At 34.5% G+C, this 27,508-nt stretch overlaps 1 protein-coding gene across 3 annotated transcripts in view; it reads right to left on the bottom strand.

The window, feature by feature from the left end:
• NME7 (NME/NM23 family member 7) overlaps nucleotides 1-27,508 on the bottom strand; it is a 207,770-nt gene that overhangs the window by 154,503 nt on the left and 25,759 nt on the right. For 2 of the 3 annotated variants that reach the window (XR_003116277.1, XM_025363376.1), the window contains exons 2-4: nucleotides 16,614-16,721; nucleotides 15,353-15,519; nucleotides 3,227-3,337 (exon numbers count right to left, since the gene is read on the bottom strand). Coding sequence is in view for 2 of the 3 variants with exons in the window: in XM_025363376.1 (XP_025219161.1) it covers nucleotides 3,227-3,337; nucleotides 15,353-15,519; nucleotides 16,614-16,721 (386 nt within the window). In the remaining variant the exon portion in view is untranslated. The remainder of the gene's footprint in view (nucleotides 1-3,226; nucleotides 3,338-15,352; nucleotides 15,520-16,613; nucleotides 16,722-27,508) is intronic. The other variant, XM_025363382.1, reaches the window with a different exon arrangement.

Genomic DNA, 27,508 nt, shown 5'->3' with positions numbered 1-27,508 from the left:
AAGCCTGAATATGAGTCTATAAAATGCCTAAACTAAGGGGCTGCAATAGGAATTATAAGGAGAGTATTGCTCCCAGAGATATACAGAAAGCAGAAGTAAAAATATTTATAAATCAGGTAGGTATGAGGAATGGGGGAGCAGCAAGATGAATCTAGGATCACTTTCAGATTGACAGCTGTAGAGAGAAGTCAAGGCTGAAGATGTATTTGGAATTCATCTATAAGTGGTAGGTGATCATTTGGACATGGATGGGACTACTCAAGTAAAATTGTAAAGAAAAGAACATACAACAAGCTGGATGCAGTGGCTCATGCCTGTAATTCTAGCACTTTGGGAGTACAAGGCAGGAGACTCACTTGAGGCCAGTTCGAGACTAGCCTGGGCAACAAAGCGAGACCACGTTTCTGGAGGAATACCTAATCGAAATCATAGTGACAGTCACTGAGATGGGAAAGCAAATAGAACAGAGCCCTGTATGATCACTCACAGAGATGCTGAAGTCATCCCAACTGTCAGGAGACACTGGACTAGAAGGAGACTATAACTGTAAACAAAGTGTCCAAATCTTTAACAAATGTGGAGTTTGTGAACTGTAGAATGGAAATGAGGCTCAGTGGGTGGTAAAACAACTAAATAACATGAATTTCTAAGGATGAAGAAGAGTACAGATTTTTAGGAGAGAGCTAAAACACACTATATCATGACCCTGTGACACAAGAAACATTCCTGAGTGAGCAGCCTACAGGGCTAAAAGGAAAGGGATGTCCCTGGAGAAGGGTCAGATTTCAACTAAACTAAAAATGTGTGGGCAAGGATACACTCTGTTAAGACACTATGGACATAGGGATATTTGTTCACAATGAAACTTGATTTCCAGAGGGGCGAGTGAAAATGATTTGGTAAGAGATTTGTGTTCAGAAGACTATGAGAAAAGGAAGTGTATAACTACAAATGAATAGGTGTGTTAACAAGTAATTAGAAGGGTTTGCATCTGTGGTACTCCAAATAATGAAGTGTTTCATGAGGCATGGGTGGAATTAACAAGATTTAAGGTTTCAAAGAAACTAGCAAATGTACACCCTATGGTGCTCTTGAAGTATTCGCTGGTTTTAGCATCTTTCTTCATGTGCTATAGGGCCATTATGATAAACAAGCAGCATCTTTACCACAGGAAGTTGGATACCAAGTCATCAGACACTGGAAGTATAGAGACGCTAAACTCATGTAACCCTCACCACAACTTTATGAGATAGGTACTATTATAAATCCAATTTTGCAAACGAAGAAATAAACACAGTGGTAAATTGTTCAGTCACACACCTAGTAAGTAGCACAGTTACAAGCAATCTGGTCTAAATACTGTGCTCTGAAATGTAAGCCTCCTCTCTCTCTAGAAAATATGTAAACTAGGAGATCATACAAAAGGAAAATATTCCAATTAAACATGTCATTGTCAGGGTAAAATGGAGGGTATTGTGTTCAAGTTTCTTGGAATCAGATGTATTGAAGCTGACTTGAATGTCTACTTCTCCCCACTGTCCCCGCTCTCACAGAAACAAAAATGCAACTGACCCATGGAATAAATCCAGAAATAAATGATTTATTGAAGCATTAAGAAGATAGCTGACCAAAAACAAACAAAAACTAGTGGAGAAACATAAGAACACTATTGGAGCCAGATCTGCCTAACTGCTACATTCCTGTCCCTAGAGACACTCTGTGTTACTCTCAGCCAACCAGAGTGTGATCCCAGGAAACAAAGGCCTCTGCCCTATAATCATCTCCCTTCTTCATCTTCCAGAATGTTTCAGTCTTTGCTTTGTCTACTTGATAAGAAATTTTTTTAAAACAGGTGTCCAATATCATGGAACAATCATTAGATTTTTTTCTAAAGGATCTCTAATTAGATTTTTTTCTAAAGGATCTCTAAAAAAACTGAAGAGAAGGTTTTCCCTACCCTTTGTTTGTACATTGGTAATACTCTCCTTGCCACTCTCACGGGGTTAGAGTTACTTACTTCACCATAGAAAGGGATAAATAGAATGTATAAGTCTTATTTTCACTAAATAACTTAGAAAATATCTGGTTAAATGGGTTGGATTGCTTTTTAGATAGGTATATTTACCTATCTAGGTAAAAAATAAATAGGTATATTTATCTATTATTTATAATAAGAAGAGCTAAATGTAAACATTTCCAAATGCATCATCTTTGGAAATCTCAACAATAACATCCTCTTGTCAAATAAAAATAATCAGACATTCATTTCCTCTATTAATTTTATACAGTGTGTTATCCTTATATATTAAGAAAAGATAATAATTATCAAGCATTGGTGTTATAAAAGCAGATGGGGTTTTGAAAGACAATAATAATTAAATGAGGCATGCATAATTTGACAACTCCTAATCACTGAGACTTCAGTGGTTATTTATGCATCTGATTACTTGTTGTCTTATTGTTCTTTCTTTCTTCTTTTCCTTTTTGTTGCCTGGTGTAATGACTACACGACAGCTGAATTTCTACCCTGAACTAACTTTGCTTATCTTTAAGAAACAGGACTTCTGCAATAAAAAGTTCCCTTTACAACCAGACCAGCTTAGACTGGTTAGAACTGAGATAGGCAACCGAATGACATCAAAAAGACCTCGGGCTTCATTATAATCTCATTTTCATACTATATGACACGCCCGCCAGCACCATGACAGCTGAAAATGACCATGACAATGACCGGAAGAGGCCATAAAAAGACAAAAAGGAAAGCAGCACTTCGATTCACCATCAATTGTGAAACCGATGGAAGTTCACCACCAATTTCCAGAAAAGAAATGCATGCTGCTCCTCTTGTTTTTTATGTCCTTTATTAGAGAAATCCTTTATTTTAACCCCCTCACCCTTCACTAGTTGAGAAGTTGATTTGTGAGCCACGCTCCTGTTTCTCAATTCCATGGACACTGAATAAAGCCTGCACTACTTGATACCCACTTTCGGTTTTGTGTATAGGCTTCATGACACTGAACAGGAAAAGATCCCATCTTTTGGGGGCCGGCTTTGTCAGTAACATCCTAGATGAACTCCTGTCAGTTCCCATTTTGGTAAGGTTACTATTCTATTCTTGGTCATTCAATAGGAGGTTTTTAAATTTTAAACAATGACAAGAAAGATAGAAAATGATTTTTTAAAAAGTAATCAGACATTACATAACTGAAAATGATCAAAAAATTACCTTGAAAGCATCATCATTTTGAGTTTGGTTATAGTAAATCCAGCTTTGTTTATAATTTCAATTATTTCTCCAGCCTTTGATATTGCATCTGGTTTAATTAGGGCTAGCGTTCTATAAGGAAACAAAAAATAAGTTTGCAAATAAAAATAAAACTAGATCAACAGTTTTTATTTATAATTCCCAAGCAGCAGTAGTTTTCTCAACAATCATCCTAGATCATCAAAATTTGAAATTAATTATATAGAAAAGTGTATTAAAGACATCCCTTAAAAACTTATACAAAGTAAGCGTAGTATTTTTCCCATGAACATCAAAATTAGATACTAAACTTGGGGGAGGGGGGAAGTTTAGGAAAAAAAGCACTAAAATTGTTATTTTTAATGTATCCGAATGAGAAAACACAGGCATTTAGAATCTCCAGTTCTTAGAATACATTTTGTACAAAGGACTAATCTCTAAAACAGTGCATTAAATATATTATGAGCTTGGTTTCTGATCTCTTAGACTTCAACATATGTACGCTATATAGTCAGTTCACCACTGATTTGGAAATAATTATATATTCTTCTATTGATTCTTTATTCATAACATGGGTGATTGCATGAAGAATCAAATGTCTTCTTATACAACAATGTATATGAATTGGTAACAACATGCTAACTTTTAAAATCATGTTCTTCTCCAAGAGGATACATCAGAACAATGCACTCTCCCCCTCTGAAGATTCAGAATTAAGAGCAATTTGGAGATGAAGATCACCTGAGGGTCCTCATTTTACTGATGAGGAAACTAGGCCTACCAAGGTGACATGCCAGAGGTTACACAACCGGTCAGCAGCATTCTCAGGACAAAACACCCAGCTCACCAGACTCCTAGGTCTGTCCTTCCACGTGACAAATAATGTTACTATTAATATTATTAAAAAGGGGCATCATCACCAAATTCTCAAGCATATTATTTGCAAACGCAATATAAAAATTATATTAGCTGGAGTAATTCTGCTTTTGTGATAAAGAATTGCTGCCACTTTCCCCTCTGCATTTCCAATTGCTCTTATAACACTGGCATTAATTCAAGGAATCCATAAAAAGAGAATGGTTGGTCTTTTCATTGTTGGATTTTTTTCACCAATAAGACAAAGTTAGCTCAGGATAAAATTCAAATATCCTTTCTTAAATTGGATATAGCTTATGGCTGAGGTTTAAAACTGTAATAACAAAAGAAAGTGTTCATCTTAGTGTGTTTATTACAAATTATAGCAGATAATGCTTTTCTTTGTTTTAAAGCAGATGAGTCAGTTATATTACTTTATATTGTCTAGCTTCATTGAAAACACACTTAAAACTCTTCACTTTTTAATTCATATTATTTAAATATTTTAAACCAAACTAACCTATAAACTGTTTATGCTCAACTCTGGAAGAACATTTCACTGACCATGGCTGTTAAAGAAAATATAAAACATGGCAGTAGTCATCAATGTCTATAAACAAGAAGCAATGTGAAAAGTCTAAAATTGACAAACAGCTTAAAATGTAATTTGATTTTCTCTTAAATGCCTACTAGAGACAAAAGATTGATTATGTGATAAATGACTCTAAAGAAATTCCTCTGTCATGTCTTTGCTGCTTAATTTTTCAGTAATAGTAAATTGTATTTTGGAGGGAAAATAAGAGAAATGTCAGGCATTATATGTGTTAATTTCAAAATAACGATAGCACATGAAGAAACAATAGGGCAACAAAGATATATCAGTAGTATCTCTGTTATCTGTAACTGCATAACAAACCATCCAAATATGTAGTGGTGTAAAACAACAATTTCTCAAGGTTCTGTAGGTAGGCTGTGCAGTGGTTTTACCAAGAATCATTCACACAGCTGTATTCAGCTAGTGGACCAGCTGGGGGCTGTGCTCAGCTGAGACAACTAGGCTTTTCTCTCTTGTGGTCCTTAAGGAAGCTAGACCAGGGGTCTTCAAATACCACCACACAGCAACCAATGTACAGGCAATTGTCAAGTGTCCCCTTGAGTCATGTTTGCTGACATCTCTTTGGCCAATGCAAGTCACGTGGTCAAGCTCAGCGTCATTATGAGAGAAAACCACGAGGTATGATTCATTGAGAGCCATCAGTGTAACAATCGTGTAACAATCTACCACTTAGTAATCCTCTTGCCTGCACTGAGGCAAGCACTGTAAGATGCAGCATGAGATACTCTCCAAAGAAAACAAAAAATTATAAAAACCACTGTTTAAGATTAAAACTTCTTAGCAATACACAGTAACTACTTCTTGTGAAAAAACAGTTTGGCCAGGCTTCACAAACCCAGAATATGGATTTCCAGAAAAAAAACAATTCTCACAGAGCTATGCAATAAATGTCTTCATCAGGTTCTGAGCAAAAATCGCAGCAAACATATTTTTGAGACAGATGACTGACTGGTATACAATAAATGCCCCAGATAGTATATAGTGCTATTGCTATGTAATAACGTCTTAGATAGCACAGTGCTACGGACTCTTCAAATGCCATTGACCAAAAAGAATAAATATGCAAACTTTCATCTATGCTAATGTATGTAACTATTCTAAAAGGTATTCATATTTGTCTTAAGTATATAAAAACCTATTCTAAACATCAAGGCTAAATTTTTGGTTTTTCTCATGCTTCCCTTACAAGCATAACGTGTGTATCTGCCCCATGGATAAAGGAAGATTGTCTCAAATGAGGCACCTGTAATTTGGAGGAAAATTCAGTGAGTCAAGACTTTTGCTTGGCAACAATAGCAAAATTATTCAGAACAATTCTTCTACCAAAAACTAAAAAAGTTGATATTTTAAAAAATCTTTTAAAAATTAAAGATAAATTGACTAGATCATAAATAATTACTGGGACAAAAGTGGAAAAAAAAAAAGTAAGAATGAAAGGTAAGAATAAAAGTTGTTTTTGACTTGACAGCATTGCCTATCTGGAAAATCTGATCTTTGCTTTGTAATACATCATTGGGAAAGGGTAACAGAACCCAAGAGATGATCCTTCCTAAACCAATCTGGGCCCAAAGGCTATACCATCCCCTTTAGGGTGAATCAAAAACAACCAAGTCTTGAATGGCAATACAAGTTCACATCATCTAAGCAGTCTCAAAACTTACAATTTTTGAACTACCAGTCATACCGACTGCTAATGCCTCTGGGAAAAAGACAGAAGCAAAGACCATTAATTCCCTCCTAGTAGGAAAGTAACGTCATCCTGTACCTCAAATAATTCATATGAAAATGCATATGACACATATAATATATACGTATATGCAATACACCCACACATACACACATGGCAATCATACAGAAAGATAACCACACACACATACACACATACAGGGACAAGGCCAACATGAGGGAAAACCAGGAGAAACAACAGAAGAGAGACCCACAAATACTTCCGATACTAGGATAATCAGATAAAAACTTTAAAATCTGTGCAAACTATGGTTAAAGGACTAAAAGACAAGTTACAAAATATTATCAGGCTATAGAAAACTATAAGCTACAAAACTGAACAAGTAGATCTGAAAAAGAAAATATTAGAATATCTTGTGATGAAAATACAATAATAAAAATGAGAACTAGATAAAGGGTTTGACAGAAGAAAGCAAATTCAGAATGAAGCACAGAAAAACAAAAAGATACAACAGAGATAAGAAAATAGTTTCATGAATGTAAGTGAAATAAAGACATTTTCAGATGAGAGCAAACTGAAAAGTTTTCTATTAATAAACATACTCAAAAGGAAATTACTTTTTTAAAATGTAATTTAAGTAAAGGTAAAATCAATACAAACAGAATGTTTCAGATAAAAGAAAGGATAAAAAGCAAAAAGTGAAGAAACCTAAATGAATACTGATTACATAAAACGATAATAGTAAATCATTAGGTTCCTGGAAAAACAAAAAAACAAAAAAATACACAACAAAAATAGCATATAATTCAGCAAAAATCCCAGCAAAAATTGAGCTAAAGTCTTCTGAGATTCTTAGATTTTCAAGAAGGAAGGTGAAAATATTAATTAGATTTAAGTTTTACCAAGTTAAGTACATATGTTGTAGTTTATAGTGTAAACACTAACTGTATGTAGAAAAAAAAAAACAGATGAAAAAATCCTCAAGCAATCCAATCAATCAAAAGTAAAATAATAAAACAGGCAGGAGAAGAAAGCTCAGGATAAGATGTCAAAAGTTAAAGCCAAGTATATTAATAGTTACATTACAAATAAGTACTCTACAGTAGATGCAGGTTATAAAATTGTATTTATAAAAAAAATTTTTAAAGATAATTTAATTGGATTTTAAATACTAGATGACGAGTTGAAAGGTGGAGCAAACCACCATGGCACATGTATACCTATGTAATAAACTTGCACGTTCTGCACACGTATCCCAGAACTTAAAGGGAAAAAAAGATACAAAAAGCAAACAAACAACAACATAAAAAACAACTAATGAAAGGCACACTTAGAATAGAATACTGAAAATCTAAAGTAAAAAGAACGGAAAAGGTATACCATGCGAATGTTAACCAAAAGAAAGCCAGTGCAGCTATATTAATATCAGAGAACGTAGACTTTAAGGTGAAAGGCATTGCTAGAGATGAAGATGGTCTCTTCATAGTAATAAAAAGTTCAATTTACCAAGAAGATATAACAATTTAAATCACCTAGTAACATACCCTTAAAATTATAATATAAAGACTACATAACTACAGGAAGAAATAGACAAATGATAATTACATTAGAAAAGTTTAACAAAGCCTTGGCAATTGATACAATAAGCTGCCCAAAAATTAGTAAATATGTGAAAGATTTGAACATCACAATTCACAGACTTTACCTAATGGATGAATATATAAAACTATACAAAACAACTGCAGACTAAACATTCTTTTCTTTTCTTTCTTTCTTTTTTTCTTTCTTTTAGAGATGGAGTCTTGCTGTGTTGCCCAGGCTGGAGTGCAGTGGTGCCATCTCAGCTCACTTGAACCTCTCGGGTTCAAGCAATTCCCCCACCTCAGCCTCCCAAGCAGCTGGGACCACAGAAGCATGCCACCACACCCGGCTAATTTTTGTAATTTTTTAGTAGAGACAAGGTTTCTCTTGTCTTGGCCATGTTGGCCAAGCTGGTCTCCAACTCCTGACCTCAAGTGATCCACCTGCCTCAGCCTCCCAAAGTGCTGGGATTACAAGCGTGAGCCACCACACCTGGCCTAAACATTCTTTTCTAACACACATAGCTAATTAATAATTTACTATTCTAAGCCAGAGGCAAATCTCAACCAGTATGAAAGGCAAAAATCATGAAGAATATGTCCTCTAGACACATGCAATTCAGCTAGATTCCAGTACAAAAAGAGAATAAACAAATCTCCATATGTTTGGAAGTAAAAGAAGACAACACAAAGAAAGTAAAAAATATTTCTAACTGAATAAAAAATACATATCAAAAATAATAGGATATGATTATAAGCAGTATTTAGAAGGAAATTTATACCCTTAATTGCATATATTAAAAATGTTAAAAATTGATAGAGTACATAATTCTGAAACTACTGATAGCAGAAAAGTGGAATAAAGAAAATTGGTCAGTAACCACCAACTTAGAATTGTGTGTCTAGCAATAGTACCATTAAAAAAAAGAGGGTAAAATAAAAAACATGTGCAAATTAAAAAGAAACAGGTAGCTTACAATGAAGAAATGAAGGATAACAAGAAGAGAAATTATTCTAAAAGGACAGGTTGATATGCAAGAAGAATTGGTGAACAAATGTTTAGGTAAATCCAAGCAAATATTGTTTCTATCAAAATAAATAAATAAACAAACAAATAAATAAAAGAATGTCTAACATGCAGGCAAAAAAAACTGAATGTCCAAAGACAACAACAACAATAACGAAACTATGTAAGGTTTAAGAGAAATTAGAGCCAAAGTGTCCTAAACTTGTTGTATGACTTGGGAGAGAGCCATGTTATTATAGAACTTTAAGTTAAATACATGAAAAAATTTCAAGCCTAACCAATAAAGAATAAGTATAAAAATCACATAACCTCTAAAGCAACAGAGAATATAGTAGGCAGAATAATACTACCCCTCAAAGATATCCACATCCTAATCTCCAGAACCTATAAATATGTTACCTCACCTGGCAAAAAGGACTTTGCAGAGGTGATTAAGATTACAGGCCTTGAGATAGTAGAGATTATTCTGGATTAATTCCCAAGGGCCCAATCTCATCACATGAGTCCCTAAAATCAGAGAATCTTTACTAGCTTTAGAGAACCAGAGAGATGTCAGTGTGGGGAGGACTCAGCATGCTATTGGTGGCTTTGAAGATGGAGAAAGGTGGCCCCAAACCAAGGAAAGTGGATGGCTTCAAGATGTTGGAATACGCAAGGAAATCGATTCTTTCCTAGAGCCTCAAGAGAAATGCAGCCTTATCAACACCTGATCTTTACCTGATGAGATCTGATTGGACTTCTGACAGAACTGTAATATCATAAATTTGTATTGTTTAAGTGACTAACTTGGTGGTAATTTGTTATAGCTTCAATAGAAAACCATAAAATATTTAAAAAAAAAAAAAACTGAAGAGAGGAAGAAAAATTTCTTCAACTAATCCAAAGAAAAGGTAAGAAGAAAAAATAGAAAAACAGCAAAACAAAATAGAAATATATACAAAAATATCAATAATCACAGCATATTTAAATGTACATGTACTAACTATACCAATGAAAATATAAGGGTTCCAGATTAAATTTAAAAAAAAACTATATGCTATTTACAAGAGATATAAGACATATCTTAAGCATAACAGGGCAAGACTAAAAGAGATGGCAAAAAGATATTCATTAACCCAAATACACTATCAGTCAAACTCTTTCTAAGGAAAGATGGCTCAAGCTGGAGCTGGAAAGGAAATTGAACTCTAATCTGTTAACTGACGAAGGACCATATGACTGAGAATTGTAGAATGGAAAGGCAGAATTTTATCTTATTTTAAGGAAAAAAATATCAATTTCTCTCCGGGAATTTAATAATGAGAAGGCATTTTTCATTGTATTATCTGGGAGGCAGTTGTACTGTTGTTGGGTCTGTCGTACAATCAAGAGCATGCCATCTTGGACAATGATACTATAGGTAAGTAAAGATGAGAAAAAGATTGGGGGTGAGTTTTTAGCAAGGCCTTTGTTACTGAACTAAGGTGTTTCTCTTTGGGTGTCTTTTAGCAGCCAAAACTCAACTGCTCACCACTGGTCCTAGGACAATATACAAAGTAACAGTAACTGGTATTGAGGGAATGGTTTCCCAAAGGTGACAGCAAGACTAAACTAATATTCATCTGGTCTCTTCTCCGAGAAGTAGCCATAGTCTACTAGAGCATAGCAGCCAATTGGCTTAAAGGTATAAAACCCAGAAAACAACTAGGAATGTGTACCCTTGCTCCTTATGAGTAAAGTAACTTCCATCCCTGTTCCCATGAGAAAGTGCTCTCTCTCCTTCTTCCATTTGCTCCTCCACGTCTGGACATATTTAAGGGTTTCTGGTTATATGTGGCCCTATCTCTTTTTTCTCAGACCTGCAGGTCCTCAAGTAGGGGATAGTGTACAAGTAAGGGATAGTGTATTGTTCTGCTGCTTTCACATGTTAAGCACGTCGGAGTCAGAGTCCAGCACCTGCAGTGGAAGCCTGTTTCTCTCCAGTGCTCTCTCTCCTGTGCTCCATGGGCTGGGAGGCAGGATGAGAACCCTGAGCAAGTGTGCCCTCAGTTTGTTCAGTAGATCCACCTTTTCCTCAGGCGGGCTTCTAAGTTCCAGATCAGTGTAAGGGAAGAGGAAATAGGATTAGAAAGAAAACCTCAACCATTCTCAAACACAGCTTTCACAAGACAGCCTAAATAAAATTAATACTTAATATTTTGATCTACATCTGTCTCCTGTGTTAGTTCTTCATCAGTTAGTAATCTGGAAGGAAGAATGGAGACTAACTGAGCTCAAGAAATGACAAGCAGCTGTTTTAAGGAGGAATGTAAAAGATAAAAAAGAGAAGAGAAATAAGAGAGATGTATGAAGGAGACAAGTAAATTGGTAAGATTAGGTCCCCATGTGGATTTAGGGATAAAATACATATGGAACTCAAGGACAGCTACCAATTTTCTATGTATGTGATTAGGTGAATGTTGTGTTAGTGCATACATAAGTAGATTTTTCAATGAAAGAGAATTAATTTAATTTTGAATTTGTTAATTAATTCAATTTTGGATTTTTAAGTTCCTGTGAAAAATCTACATGGAAAAGTTCAGGAAAAAGATTAAACATATGGTTTTACAGCTGGGGTGATGACATAAATTTGGAAAGCAACACATTGTTGAAGTCATGGAGTACATAGAATCCCCTGGGAGGGTATATAGAATGAGAAAAAGAGGGCCATGAACAGAATGCTGGGGGAATACCAGGAGTCTTTTTTGCCTCTGAGAAGGAATGGCTCTGAGAAAAAAATAGCCAGAGAGACAGAGATGGAAGCAATGGTAGGGGTGGGGGTGGTGAAGCGCCATAACAACCAGGGGAAGACAGAATAATAATTTTTAAAGTATTATAAACTTAATTTATTTATTCCAGTTGGGATGGAAGAACAGAAGAGGTACATTTTTGGCATTTATTAAAATTAAATTATTTAATTAAAATTTTTAATTTAATTTAATTTTAATTAAAGTTAAAATGTCTTTTAATTCATTTATACATTAATTATGATATCCCAATACTGTAATCCTGTTAAACTACATAATACCTGAACCCGGAAGTTGTTTCAAACTTGATATAGCCAAGATTTTATGACATTTCCTTCTAATGAAATTTCTTCAAACATGTATCTGATGATACTGGCAAATCTTCACATAGAAAAAATTTATAGTTCATATGAGTCAAATTCTAATATTAGAGAATGTATGTTCATCCATAAGAATTGTTAAACTACATAAGTCTAGAAAATATATAAAGTATTATTTCAGTACCTTTTAAAAAATTATCAATTAAGCAAATGCTTGGAATTTTGGGGCTGTATTTAAAAACTCAAAAGGTGATTTAGGTCAAAAGGTTATTTAGGTCAATCTCCCTACCTCCAGGGAGAAGTATTCTTAAGCCCCTTCCAAGCACAGGTCTCACCTAGTTTATGGCTTTTTATCCACATACCATTTCAGTACCTCTCCAAGAGGACAGGAAAATGCATATTGTGACTGAGTTCCTGCTGTGATGGAGCCTCAAATAACTTGGGCTTAGACCTTGGGATCAAGTTGACTTCATAATTTTTCTTCTGAAAAACAGCGGGGTCTTCCTTTCACTGAAAGTTAATAGATGGGCTCAAGAACTTCATGTATTTAACATCTACTATAATGTTGTTCACCCAACCTAGTGATGCCTTTCTCCCTTTAATTTGATTAGGTGACTTGTTTTCTGGCTGACACTCAAAAGGAATGAGGATTGCTGAATGTAAATATGTGGCTCAGTACTTAAAATTAATGGAGTTTTAAATAGGATACTAGCATTATTTTTCATTGATTTTTATAAACTTCTTACTAAAGATATAAGCTATCAAAGTAAACATTTAATACCTCACTTATCACATGGGGAATAGCTGTCTATTCATATAAAATTCCTCTATCATTCATACACATGCATACATATACACACTGACTCATCATATGAGAACTATTTAATTATTTCTAGTTTGAGGTAATAAATTTTTAGAAAGACACAAATTGTATTGCGTCTCTACATCTAAACAACAGAATCATAAAGTATCAATTGATTACTAGCTAAAATTAATATCAAAGACTGACTCATTGACAACTTGTAACCTTTATCCATTTGATTAGAGGATCTTTATAAAGAGAGGATAGAAATGTGAATCAAATGTCAGATTTCTACAGTCAAAGGGAATTGGAAAGCTGAAGCTAGTTCATGAGTTAAGCTGAATTATATTAAATTATCTGGATAACTGCTCCCCAGTTAGCTGATAGGCTCCATGGGGATCAATTTCACTCATCCTCCTCACTACAGGCTTTACTATAGAAAGAAAAGAGTTGAAAATGTAATTAGTTCATAAATTTTTTTCAACACTATACAAAACTGAGAACTAGACTAAATCAGTTGTTACACAGAAGGTGTTTCTGTGGAACGCTGATACACATACACATATATTTCCATATGCTTACTTTTGGCCATTTAAATAAAACAATACATTTTTGAAACTCTTCGGTTTGGAGGAAGTTTATTTAAATTGCCCAAATGGTTGCTGGATTTACTAACCCATATGCAATTAAGAAAGAATAAGAAAAGAAAATGGTAAATCAATTTGAGTCAGTAAAATATATACTACATATATTTTCAGTAACTATATAAAGCCCAAATACTTCAAATTTGTTTTTACATTAAAATAGAATTCTTCTGTTCATCCTGTTTTAAAATCAGTCCCATTCAACAGTATTTGCCAGCATATTAATTAGAGGTTTAGTAGAAAGAGAATGAATTTTAGAGGAAAACAAAACATGGTTTTCTGGTCTCCCTTTACTTTCTAGCTGTGTTACTGTGGACTAGTTACTTACCCATTCTATAAAATAGATTTAACAACATTCACTTCAGTCAAATCATAGTTAAAATATAAAAATTATCATTTTTATGGCTGGTATTTTATTTTTCTTAGGTCAGACTGTTAATCCTCACTCTCTAACTCACTTATTTTGCTAGTTTAAATAAAAATTTAAAGTAGTCTTCCAGCCTGGGCAAGATGGCCAAACCCCATCTCCTGCAAAATACCAAAAAATTAGCCAGGCATAGTGGTGCATGGCTGTAGTTCCAGCTACCTGGGAGGCTGAGATGGGAGGATCACTTGAGCATGGGAAGTCAAGAGTGCAGTGGGCTATGATCATGCCACTTCACTTCAGCCTGGGTGATGACAGAGTCAGACCCCGCCTAAAAAAATAATTAAATAAAATAAAGCAGTCTCGAACTGAGGTGTATGTAAAGTGCATATCAGAGTGTCTGGCATATAGTATGTGCTCCATAAATGAATGCTACACATATTTATTAGTTTTAAATAAAGGAATTATGGTTGGCATTTCCTTAATTCCATAGACTTTTACATAAGATCTCACAACATTGAAAGATTCCTGTTTATTTATCTAATACCTGAAATTTTTGTCCTATTTCTAAGAAAGTGTTTGGTCTTCCTTTGTTATGAGGCATTCACCACCCCTCTGATCCATCACCATTTGTGTACTAACACCCACACTGAGAATCCAATCACCTCAAGAACCATAAAGTGCTTATATAGAAAGACTATGGAAGTCACAGAAAGAGATATCATATTACTATGAGAGTGACTCAGATGTTAGGCAATCAACTAGTCATTTGAGTAGCAGATCTCAAAAATAGTGTGATTGATTTGTTTTCCCTATTGAATTAAATCATTTTTGGAGCCTTTTATACATATAACCTTAACCTTAACTTCTACAAATAATCCCTATTTTAATTACAGCACCAATCACTCTACAGTAAAAAAAAAAAAATCCCCAAACCATACAAAATATAAACTACAGAAATTAGAGCCAAGAGAGATGACAAAGGACTTAAATTTTCATTTCAAATATAATTAATTCTAGTCTCAGAAAGTTGAAATTCATAAATGTAGAGATTAAAAATTAAAAAGTCATCTTGATAATACTGAAAATCAATATTCAGAAGGAAAACATCAGAAGTCCTTGTTTTCTATAAGTCTAATTTTCAGCTGTATCTACAAGTTGTTCTTTCTCACTTCCATTTTTTTCTTAGCCCCTTTTACAGATGACTATATCTCTGAGATGTGCTAAGTGCCATAGGAGACATAAATATGAATTAAGTCAGATGAGACATGTACAACTATGATATTATCCATTTTTTTTTTAATTGAAAAAAGAAAAAGACAGAATGAAGACAACCATTTTCCAGGTCCTATCCATCCTCATATGGTTAAATACTCCCAGTCTTGATTCAGATAGACTTTGAACCCAAAGTTAGAGAATGTAAAAAGATTACATAATTGTTTTCTTACTTTTCTTTCCTACTGCCCAGCTGGCGAGCTGTATATTGATCCCCATAGTCAATTAATACCAATTGTCGAGAAAAGACATTCACTTTGTTGCCTATAAATAAATCTTCCAAGTGCAGGCTATCATATTTGGTCCGCTTTAAAAAGGTGCGATGATTCTTTACATCATGCTAGAACCAGACACAAGAATATAATAAACAAACAAACAAAATTTATGAATAAGGAAAGTTAATCTTATCATAAGGTAGAAATAATTCTTAATTCTGTCTTATCAAAGATAAGTTATATTCTGTTTCTTTTTTGTTACAAATGTAAATCATAATTTTTAATTACTTCTATATTTCTGAATCCAATCTGGTAATAACATAAAAGCTTTTTATTACACATTTAATACTCTTAAAACCCTGAATAGAAAGATTTGTTTATTACCAAATCATTTCAGTAGTCCTTACAAAATGCTAAAGAAAGAGTCATACACCCAAATTTCTGCTTTTTTGTGTACACAAAATCCCAATACCAAAAAGATCCACTTGTTAAAATTGTGTTGCCAATGAAGAAACACAAAGAAATAAACAGAAGCCTCTTAGCTTGATCCTCTCAATTTGACTTTTTGTAGCAGTAACAGCTTTCAATAATGAGGACATATTTATGACCATAATAATCCTTATCTATAATCACTTATTGGTTATTTCTTATCCAAAACATGAATAATCCCATTTCAGTCTTTTTTTTTTTCTTTTTTTGAGATAGAGGCTCATTCTGTCCCCCAGGCTGGAGTGCAGTGGCGTGATCTCAGCTCACTGCAACCTCCACCTCCTGAGTTCAAGCCATTCTCCTGCCTCAGCCTCCCGAGTAGGTGAGATGACAGGCATGTACCACCACACCCGGCTAATTTTGTGTATTTTTAGTAAAGACAGGTTTTCACCATGTTGGTCAGGCTAGTCTTGAACTCCTGACCTCAAGTAATCCGCCCACCTCAGCCTCCCAAAGTGCTGGGATTACAGGCATGAGTCACCGTGCCCGACCCCCACTTCAGTCTTCTAACAACAACAAAAAAAATTTCCTATCTTTGACATTAAAAGTAAAGGCACAAGTTAACTTCTTATATTGAAATTATAATGAATATCTTTAAAAAGAATTTCCATATATATACACACACACACACATACATATAAATGTGTTTTTAAAAAGCAATTATATAAAAGGCAATGGTTCCCATGTTCACCCCCTTTGCCGACATTCAAGCAAAGAAAGACTTATTTACCATTTCAACAGATCCATCCCCTGGGTAAAATAAAAGCTCATAACGTCGAAGAAGTGAAGCATTTGGATCATACCACTCTGCAATGAAAACGAATCTTTCACTATGACTCTGCAAAGAAAGACAGAAGAATTTTAACACTAACATATAAAGAACAAGCACTCTCCTGTAAGTCACACAAAATGAAAGCAAGAATTATCAATTTGCAAAAAACAAACTTACTCCTACCTATTGTATTGAATTTTTCTGCTTTTCAACAAAGTATCAGTTATCAACACACCCTCAGAAATATTTCCTTTTAATTTCTCATATCTCAGAGATGACTTATGGATTGCTTATTACTTTATAGCCATCTAATCATCCTGAGTAAATTAACATTTTCTGAGAACATGAGCTCCTGATTTTACTGTGGTAGCAATTCAGCCCTTCTGAAAGCAAGTTTACATAGAGACTATCAATAAATTAATATAAGCATACATTTCTGAGGATAGCTCTCAATTATATGAAGTTTTGACTTCCCTAAATTTGAGAATCTAGTAGTATCAGAATATTACCATTAAAATTATAGTAAACATCTTTTTTCCTTAGTAATTACATATGATAGTATCTTTTTATAGAAATAGAGAATGTGTTAGTCTAGGACCTCTGAAAATAAATGTGAAGACAAGATTGAACATGCAAGAATTTCATTAAGGAAAATTCCTGTAATATAAAATGAGGAGGGAGCCAAGGAAGACTAGAAAAGCTGACAAAAACAATGCAAGTTTGACACAGAGTGGTGGAGAGATGCAAGCAAGTTTAAGTAGAATCATCCCAGAGTGCTACAGCCTCTAAGGAAGGTTCAGTAAGCCCATCAGGAAGTGCTAGAGCCAGGTGACTCCCAAGGACACGGAGGGGCCAGCTTTAGTATCCCTGTTCCTCTCAATCACTGGCTGGGAGCAGCCTTTGGGAAACAAGTGCTCAGCACAAAAGCAGCAGTGGATTTCAGAGAACAGCAGCTGGGACCCTTGGTCATTTAGGTTGCCTGTAGTTGGAGGTCTGTGAAGTACATTCTTAGGGCTACCACAGAGAGCAAAAAATGAAAAAAAATAAGTCAAAGATGGGTCCTTTTCTCTTGACTATCGAGCAGGATTTCCCATTATATATGTTAGTAAAAATACCCTCGCCCCAAAGGCCCTTCATTATAATAAGCAAATAAAAGCATAGGGAAGAAGGGAATCTAGGAGTTTTATTGCTAATTCTGGATTTGCCATCTGATGCTCTGGTTAGGGTAAATTTGGGGATTCTTTTTATGTTAATAATTGACTTATAAATTCTAATGGTAGAAGTTGTATGTCTTATTATGTTTATAATATATCCATAAACTATAATGTAGATGAGTAGTTTTTAAGACACTTTTATTTTTCCCACAATCATCCAAAGACATATTTAAATGATGCTGATTACTCAAGAGAAAATAAATGTAAAATAAGAGACATACTATGACATTTGCAAAAGCCTTTCATCATACGTATTTTTCATATTGACTATATAACAATACAGCTTTTCTGAGTTTAGGTTTCACTGTGCATTCTAGTATTGTACTCACTTACAAATAAAAATTTAAATATTAGTAAATTATTGAAATTTTTACTATCTATAATAAAATATTTACTTAAATACATAATTGAAATGTTGCCTTCACTAAAATAAATATGAAATAGAAGAAATGACACATCTAACTAAAGCAAATGAAAAATCAATGAAACCTGGTACTTCCATTTATCCACGTAGCCTATCCACCAAACCTGCCAGCCACACTCTTTAATTCTGAATTGGGCAGCAGAATTTTGCACTATACTCTCTCCAGAAAATAGTTTTAATACAAAGAAAATAAACTGAAGAACTATTTCTTCTGGCTATGACAAAGTAGCTCATAGCAAACCAATGCTACTTCCAAGAACAACTAGAAAAGTAGGATATCAAAGATTTGGAGAGCTTTTAAGGCAGCCAGGGTATGAGGATCCAAGATCCAGAAAGACAGGAAGCCTACTGAAATGAAACCAACATTCACTGTGTTGTTTTTACTCGTAAGACACGTGCTGAGTCTCAAGTCAAGTAGGCAAGTGACTGAGAAGCCTAAGAAGCTGGTAGAGGGAGCCCACCAAGGGGCAGAGAAACAGGTACAAAAGTGAGCTCAAACCTGTGCTTGTTCAGTAGAGTTTTTGGAAACGAACTCCCAAGTCAGTGCTGTTTCCTCTGTGAGAAAAGGTTTATTACTTCAAGTACAAATTATATTCAAACTTGATTTAAACTTAACTTTCTGGTTTACCTTTACAGTAAAAACTGTGTTTACTTCCCAGAGTTAAAAGATATATCTAGAGATATAACAGTGGTACATCTGCACTTGGGATAAAACATCACAGGTTGATCTTTCAACTACCTGCCTGACACATATGCACACACACATGCACACTTACACACACCAAAGCCACCTTTAAAATTTAAAGAAAATTTACTTTTCAGCTTTGTTGAGCCAAATCTAGAAAAAAAGAGGAACTTGGTTTCCTTTTGCTTTTTTTTCCTCAAATGATATTAAAGCTATATATCATTTTGTTTTTAACTCTTCACTTTATGGATAAAGAAACTGAGCTCCAGAGAATATAAATGACTAGAATAAGGTCACAGAGCTGGTTAACAACTGAGCCAAAACTGGAAACTACACTTTCTACGACTCAGATATTTCCATATCACTAACCTTCCAGGGCCAACTCAAGAGGGAGAAACACTTTAGTAGCATATAGATACACCTTCAGCTGTTTGCCACAGATGCTCTGATGAGAATGTCACAACCTAATGATTATACAGACAATCATTAGTTCCTTCTTCCTTGAAGATTCCAGCTTCTATCAAAAGTAATTTATGGGGAGCATTTAAAGATTACACTGCATCAAAAACAGACTTTCTTAAAGAAGCCAAATCATTTTTCCTCTTTTGAACATTTTAAATATAAGTTATACATAATAAAAGAGTTGATCCCTCACACATAATCACACTTTGTTCCAGAAATCTTAAAGTCTTAAAGGAAGATGTGTATTATTATACCCAGAAGTCTTGAAGTGACTTGAACTGGACAATGTGGTATTATTGTACCCAAAAGCCTTAGTATCTTAAAGTCTTAAGGTCTCTGTCTATACAGAGAGAACTCAATGGTAAGTAATGTAAACAATTTTTACATTGTAACATGCATATATGTGTGTGTATATATGTATGTTATTGAGTGTAATATAAAATTCATATGTTTTATAACATAAAATAGGTGATTTTATGGAAATTTTGACCAATATTAGAATTGCAAGTGAAATTATATTTGAAGACTAAGCAAGTCCTTAGTGAAATAAATCACACCACTACCTCTCTCTGCTACTGTTTAAAGGAAGGCCCAGCTTTACAATGGATCATATGAAATTAACAATCTTTTCCATATAGATATACTTAAAAAAATCCAATCTCTCAGTTCAAGAGTGAGTTTAAGCTTATGTTACCAAGCAAAATTGTACTTTGGCCTCACATATTTCAATAATATTGATCAGAAAGCCATTCCATTCCTGATGATACTTTGATCATCAATCAACAAATACCAACTGGGCCTGGTACTGCTAGTATGCTGAGTGCAATGAGCACGCCAATCTGGTAAGTCTGCTGCTGCTGGTGCTACTGCTGCTACCATTTGCTGGCAGCCTACAGCAAGTGACATGGCCCTGAAATGTGTGGCTTAAAGAGAAGATCCAGGAAACTATAAAGGGTTTTTTTGGGGGAAAATATGGAGGAATATTTGAGAGTCCAAAAGACATGGGCAAGACTTAATCTCTGTAAGCCTCATTTTCCCCATCTGAAAAATCGAAACAGTACTTTCCTCATAAGGTAGTTATGGGGATTAAATGACTTAGTTTACATGAAGCACTTAAGATTTCTGTTGCCTATGTCTCCCAAAGCAACAATGGTGGTTTATAGGTCCACCTGTGACTTTAGAGCTGCATTGCACACACTCATCTCCCTCACTGATCTTTTTCTGACATACAAGAAGAGCATCTCTGGATTTGTGATGATGCAGCCTCAGCTGCAACTAATCCTAGGTAAATAGTTTTTTAAAGGTCTTTGTAGAAAAAATCAGTATGAAGGAAAAAGGGATTTATGATGGACAGAAAAATGACCAAAATTATATTTATAAATGAAAATAAAAACTACTGAACATATAATACTAAGTAAAATTTTGTAAAGGATATATAATATTAATAAATCAGAGCCAAAGTACAATTCTTACCTTTTGGGGAGTTCAAACAGTTATAGATCTGTTTTTGTCAATAAAAATTTTAGTAACACTGTTCTTTTTAAATTTTATAACACTATCTGTTACACATTCATCATTAGTTTTATAGCGGACTTAGGGTGCCCCTTAAAGCAGATACAGCTTAGATCATAATACCCAAGTCTTTTCAAATACATGGAAAGCCTTCCTAAGAAGGATGGGTACAAACATGCCAAAATTGCAAAGACAACAGTAAATACCTAACTTTTCAATGCCCAGACACAGATGAACATCCACAAGTATCAAGATCATCCAGGAAAATATGAACTTACCAAATAAACCAAATAAGGCACAAGGAACCAATCCTGAAGAAACAGACATGTTTGACCTTTCAGAGTATTCAAAATAACTCTGCTATATGTTTCAAAATCAACCCTGGCTAGGGGCCTGAAGCAAACCAGTTTAGTGCTAACAAAAAAAAAAAAATCTAATCTACTTTATTTTCACTCTACCTTCTCTCCCACACATTCCTTATTTCTCACTCTACTGCTCCAAGCTTCAACTTCTTTGTTCCTAAATATTTTATGAAAAAGTTCAAAACACTTTTTCTTCTAGATAAGCAATGTTTGTGTTTTCTTAATGTCATGCTGTGGTTTGAATTTTCAAATTTCATGAAAATTTGTGTTTCCTGGAAAAAAAACTAACAAAAAAAAAAAAAAAACAAACCTCTGCTAAGGAAACCCAAGAAATTCAAGATAACACAGAGCAAGAAGAAATTCAGAATTCCATCAGATAAACTTAACAATGAGATTGAAATAATTAAAAAGAATTGAGCAGAAATTCTGGAGCTGAAAAATGCAAAAAGCATACTGAAGAAGGCATCAGAGTCTTTTAATAACAGAATTGATCAAGCAGAACAAAGAATTAGTGAACTTGAAGACAGGCTATTTGAAAATATACAGAGGAGACAAAAAAAAGAATAAAAAACAATGAAGCACACTTACAGGATCTAGGAAATAGTCTGGAAAGGGCAAATCTAAGAGTTATTGGCCTTATAGAAGAAGTAGAGAAAGAGATAGGGATAGAAAGTTTATTCAAAGGGCTGGTAACAGAGACCTTCCCACACCTACAGAAAGATACCAATATCCAAATACAAGACGGTTATAGAAGACATCAAACAGATTTAATCCAAAGAAGACCACCTCAAAGCATTTAATAATCTACCTGCAAAGGTCAGGGATAAAGAAAGAATTCTAAAAGCAGCAAGAGTAAAGAAGCAAATAAACAATGGAGCTCCAATACATCTAGGAACAGACTTTTCAATAGGAACCTTACAGGCTGGGAGAGAGTGGCATTACATATTTAAAGTGGTGAAGGAAAAAAAGACTTTTATCCTATAGTAGTATATTTAGTGAAAATATCCTTCAAACATGAAGGAGAAATAAAGACTTTCCCAGACAAACAGAAGCTGAGAAACTTCATCAACACCAGACCTGCTCTATGAGAAATGTTAAAGGGAGTACTTCAATCGCAAAGAAAAAGACACTAATGAGCAACAAATAATCACCTGAAGATACAAAACTCACTGGTAATAGTAAGTACACAGAAAAACACAGGACATTATAACACTGTAACTGTGACATATAGAGAAATGCAAATCAAAACCATGATGCGGCACCATCTCACACCAGTCAGAATGGCTATTATTAAGAAGTCAAAATGGCTGGGTGCGGTGGCTCACGCCCATAATCCCAGCACTTTGGGAGGTCGAGGCAGAAGAATCACGAGGTCAAGAGTTCGAGACTAGCCTGGTCAACATAGTGAAACCCTGTCTCTACTAAAAATATAAAAATTAGCCGGGCGTGGTGGCAGGTGCCTGTAGTCTCAGCTACTTGAGAGTCTGAGGCAGGAGAATTGCTTGAACCGGGGAGGAGGAGATTGCAGTGAGCTGAGATCGTGCCACTGCACTCCAGTCTGGTGACAGAGCAAGACTCTGTCTCTAAATAAATAAATAAAATCCATTACAAATGATATTGGAGAAATTCAAAAAATCTTTGTGGCTACTACAAGCAACCATATGCCAATAAACTGAAAACTCTAGAAAAAAACAGAAAAATAACTAGACACATACAATCTACTAAGATTGAACCAGGAAGAAATTCAAAACCTAAAGAGACCAATAAGAAGTAATGATATCAAAGCCATAATAAAGTCTCCCAGTAAAGAAAAGTCCAAAAAATAGAGGAGGAAGGACTACTTCCAAACTCATTCTATGAGGACAGTATTACCCTGATACCAAAACTAGACAATGACACATATAAATAAACAAATAAATAAATAAATAAAAATACAGGTCAATATCTCTGATAAATATTGATGCAAAACTCATCAACAAAATACTAGCAAACTGAATTCAGCAATACATTAGAAAGATCATTCATTATGACCAAGTGGGATTTATCCCTGGGATGCAAGGATGGTTCAACATAAGCAAATCAATCAATGTGATATGACATATCAAAAGAATGAAAGATAAAAACCATACGATCATTTCCATTGATGTTGTAAAAGCATTTGATAAAACTCAACACACCTTCATGATGAAAACTCTCAAAAAACAGAATACCGAAGGAACATACCTCAACATAATAAAAGTATATTTGACACATATAACAGACCCACAGCTAGTATCATACTGAATGGGGAAAAACTAAAAGCCTTTCCTCTGAGATCTGAAACATGACGAGGGTGCCCATTATCACTACTGTTATTCAACATAATAATGGAAGTCCTAGCTAGAACAATCAGACAAGAGAAAGATATAAAGGGCATCCAAATTGGAGAGGAAGAAGTCAAATTATCCTTGTTTACAGATGATATAATTTTATATTTTGAAAAACCTAAAGACTCCACTAAAAGACTCTTAGAACTGATAAATTCAGTAACGTTGCAAGATACAAAATCATACAAATATCAGTGGTACTTCTATATGCCAACAATGAACAATCCAAAAAAGAAATTTTAAATAGTTATTCCATTTACAATAGCCACAAATAAAATAAAATACCTAAGAATTAACAAAAGAAATGAAGTGAAGATCTCTACAGTGAAAACTATAGAACACTGATGAAATAATTTGAAAAAGACACCAAAAAAATGGGAAGCTATTCCATGTTCATGGAATTGGAAGAATTAATATTGTTAAAATGTCCACACTACCTAAAGCAATCTACAGATTCAATGCAATCCCTATCAAAATACCAATGTCGTTCTTCAAAGAATAGAAATAGGAAAAACAATTCTAGAATTTATTTGGAACCACAAAAAACTCAGAATAGCCAAAACCATCCTAAGCAAAAATAACAAAACCAAAAAAATCACATTAACTGACTTCAAATTATACTACAGAGCTATAGTAATCCAAACATCATGGTGCTGACATAAAAACAGACACATAGACCAATGGAACAGAATAGAGAACCCAGAAAAAATCCACACACCCACAGTGAACCCATTTTCAACAAAAGTGCAAACAAGATACACTAGGGAAAAGACAGCCTCTTTAATAAATGGTGCTGGGAAAACTGGATATCTATATGCAGAAGAATGAAACTAGACCCCCCTATCTCCAGCCATATACAAAAATAAAATAAAAATGCATTAAAGTGTTAAATCTAAGACCTCAAACTATGAAACTACTACAAGAAAACATGGGAGAAAATCTCTGGGCAAAAATTTCTTGAGCAATACCCCACAAACATAGGCAACCAAAGCAAAAAGGAACAAACGGGATCACATCAAGTTAAAAACCTTCTGCACAGCAAATAAAACAATCAACAAAGTGAAGAGACAACCCACAGAGTGGGAGAAAATATTTTCAAACTACCCATCTGACAAGGGATTAATAACCAGAACACCTAAGGAGCTCAAACAACTCAACAGGAGGAAATCTAATAATCTGACTACAAAATGGGCAAAAGATCTGAATAGATATTTCTTAAAAGAAGACATACAAATGGAAAATAGGCATATGAAAAGGTGTTCAACTTCACTAATCATCAGAGAAATGTAATCAAAACTACAATGAGATATCATCTTATCCCAGTTAAAATGGCTCTTATCCAAAAGACAGGCAATAAAAAATGCTGGTGAGGATGTGGAGAACAGGGGACCCTTGTACACTGTTGTTAGGAATGTAAATTAGCAAAACCATTATGGAGAATACAGTTTGGAGGTTTCTCACAAAACTAAAAATTGGGCTACCATATGATCCAGCAATCCCACTGCAGGGTATATACCCAAATAAAAGGGAATCAGGATATTGAAGAGATATCTGCATTCCTATGTCTGTTGCAGCACTGTACAATAGCTAAGATCTGAAAGCAACCTAAATGTCCATCAACAGATGAATGGATAAAGAAAATGTGGTACATATACACAATGAAGTACCATTAAGCCATAAAAAAGAATAAGATCCAGTCATTTGCAACAACAGAGATGGAACTGGAGATCATTATGTTAAGTGAAATAAGCTAGGCACAGAAAGACAAACATCGCATGTTCTCACTTATCTGTGGGTTCTAAAAAAATGGAAAAAAATTGAACTCATGGACATAGAGAGTAGAAAGATGGTTACCAGAAGTTGGGAAGAGTAGTCGGAGGCTGTAGGGAAGGTGGGGGTGAATAAAACAGGTACAAAAATACAAAATAAATACAAAAATATAAAAATAAAAAGAATGACCAAGACCTACTGATAGCACAGTAGGGTGACTGTAGCCAATAATAACTTAATTGCACATTTTAAAATAACTTAAAGAGTGTAACTGCATTGTTTGTAACAAAAGGATATCAAAGGATAAATGTATCAAAAGGATAAATGCTTGATGGGACACAGTACATTCACCATAATGTGCTTATTTCACATTGCATGGCCTGTATCAAAATTATCTCATGAACCCCATAAATATATATACCTACTATGTAACCATAAAAATTTAATTTTTTAAAAAAAAGAAATTTGCCAAGATCACACAGCTTATAAACAGAGGTGAACCCAGGCAGCTTGACTCCAGATCTCCTGCTCTTAGCCACTCTCCTTAACCGTGGCAAGAAGGGATCGAAACTCCCTTCTGAGAGACACTGGACTAAGCAGCCTATATAAGCTGCACTGTTAGCTTGATTTCTAGAAACAGCAACTATATTCTTTCAATTTAACCCCCTATTAAGACAAATCAGGTTTTAAAAACCAATACAATCATAACAATAAAAATCAAGCCATACTTATCAGACTTCTAATTCTAACAATGCACTGAAAAAAATGTACATTGCATTTTGTAATGCTGTATTTTAGGAAAAATTACTTCACAATAGGCAGCAAAATATTTTTGTTCATACAAAAGTATTCCCTTCTTTAAATCATACTAAATGGATTACATAATGCATGATGAAGAAATGTCTTCAACTAACTAGAAGTCTTATTTTCATGATTTGCATGCTGAAGGGTCAGTAACTAGTCTCAATCTATTTCAAGTCAAGTATCTGCTTCTGTTTGACTTAAAAGACATTCTGGAGTAAATTATGTAGATGATAAAGTTTACAGTTCAACAGGCTTCTAAAGTTTAGTCTGAGTCTCCATGAACCCACATTTCACCTTGAATGGCATTATAATAGAAATCAACAGCATCAGTAACCAAAACAGCATGTTACAGGTAGCAAAACAGACACATAGACGAATGGAGAAGAATAGAGACCCACAAATAATACCACACATCTACAACCATCTCATCTTTGACAACCCTGACAAAAACAAGCAATGGGGAAAGGATCTCCTATTCAGTAAATGGTGCTGGGAAAACTGACTAGCCATACACAGAAAAATGAAACTGGACCCCTTACTTACACCTTATACAAAAATTAAGTCAAGATGGATTAAAGACTTAAATGTAAAATCCAATACCATAAAAACCGTAGAAGAAAACCTAGGCAATACCATTCAGGACACAGGCATGGGCAAAGACTTCATGACAAAAAGGCCAAATGCAATTGCAACAAGAGCAAAAACTGACAAATAGGATCTAATTAAACTAAAGAGCTTCTGCAAAGCAAAAGAAACTATCATCACAGTGAACAGGAAACCTACAGAATGGGAGAAAATTTTTGCAATCTACCCATCTGAAAAGGTCTAATATCCAGAATTTACAAGGAACTTAAACATATTTATAAGAAAAAAATAAACAACCCCATCGAAAAGTAGGCAAAGGATATGAACAGACACTTATCAAGAGAAGACATTTATGTGGCCAACAAACATATGAAAAAAAGCTCAACATCACTGATCATCAGAGAAATGCAAATCAAAACCACAATGAGATACCATCTCATACCAGTTAAAATGATGATTAAAAAGTCAGGAAACAAGGGGCTGGCAAGGCTGTGGAGAAATAGGAACACTTTTACACTGTTGGTGGGAATGTAAATTAGTTCAGCCACTGCGGAAGCTGACTGGCGATACGCACTGGCGATTCCTCAAGGATCTAGAAGCAGAAATACCATTTGACCCGGCAATTCCACTACTGGATACGTACCCAAAGGAATATAAATCATCCTACTA

This window comes from Theropithecus gelada, chromosome 1, assembly GCF_003255815.1.
Source record: "Theropithecus gelada isolate Dixy chromosome 1, Tgel_1.0, whole genome shotgun sequence".
Lineage (NCBI taxonomy): Eukaryota > Metazoa > Chordata > Mammalia > Primates > Cercopithecidae > Theropithecus > Theropithecus gelada.
The sequence above is the reverse complement of the archived record's forward strand: the minus strand, read 5'-3'. Positions and strand labels throughout refer to the sequence as shown.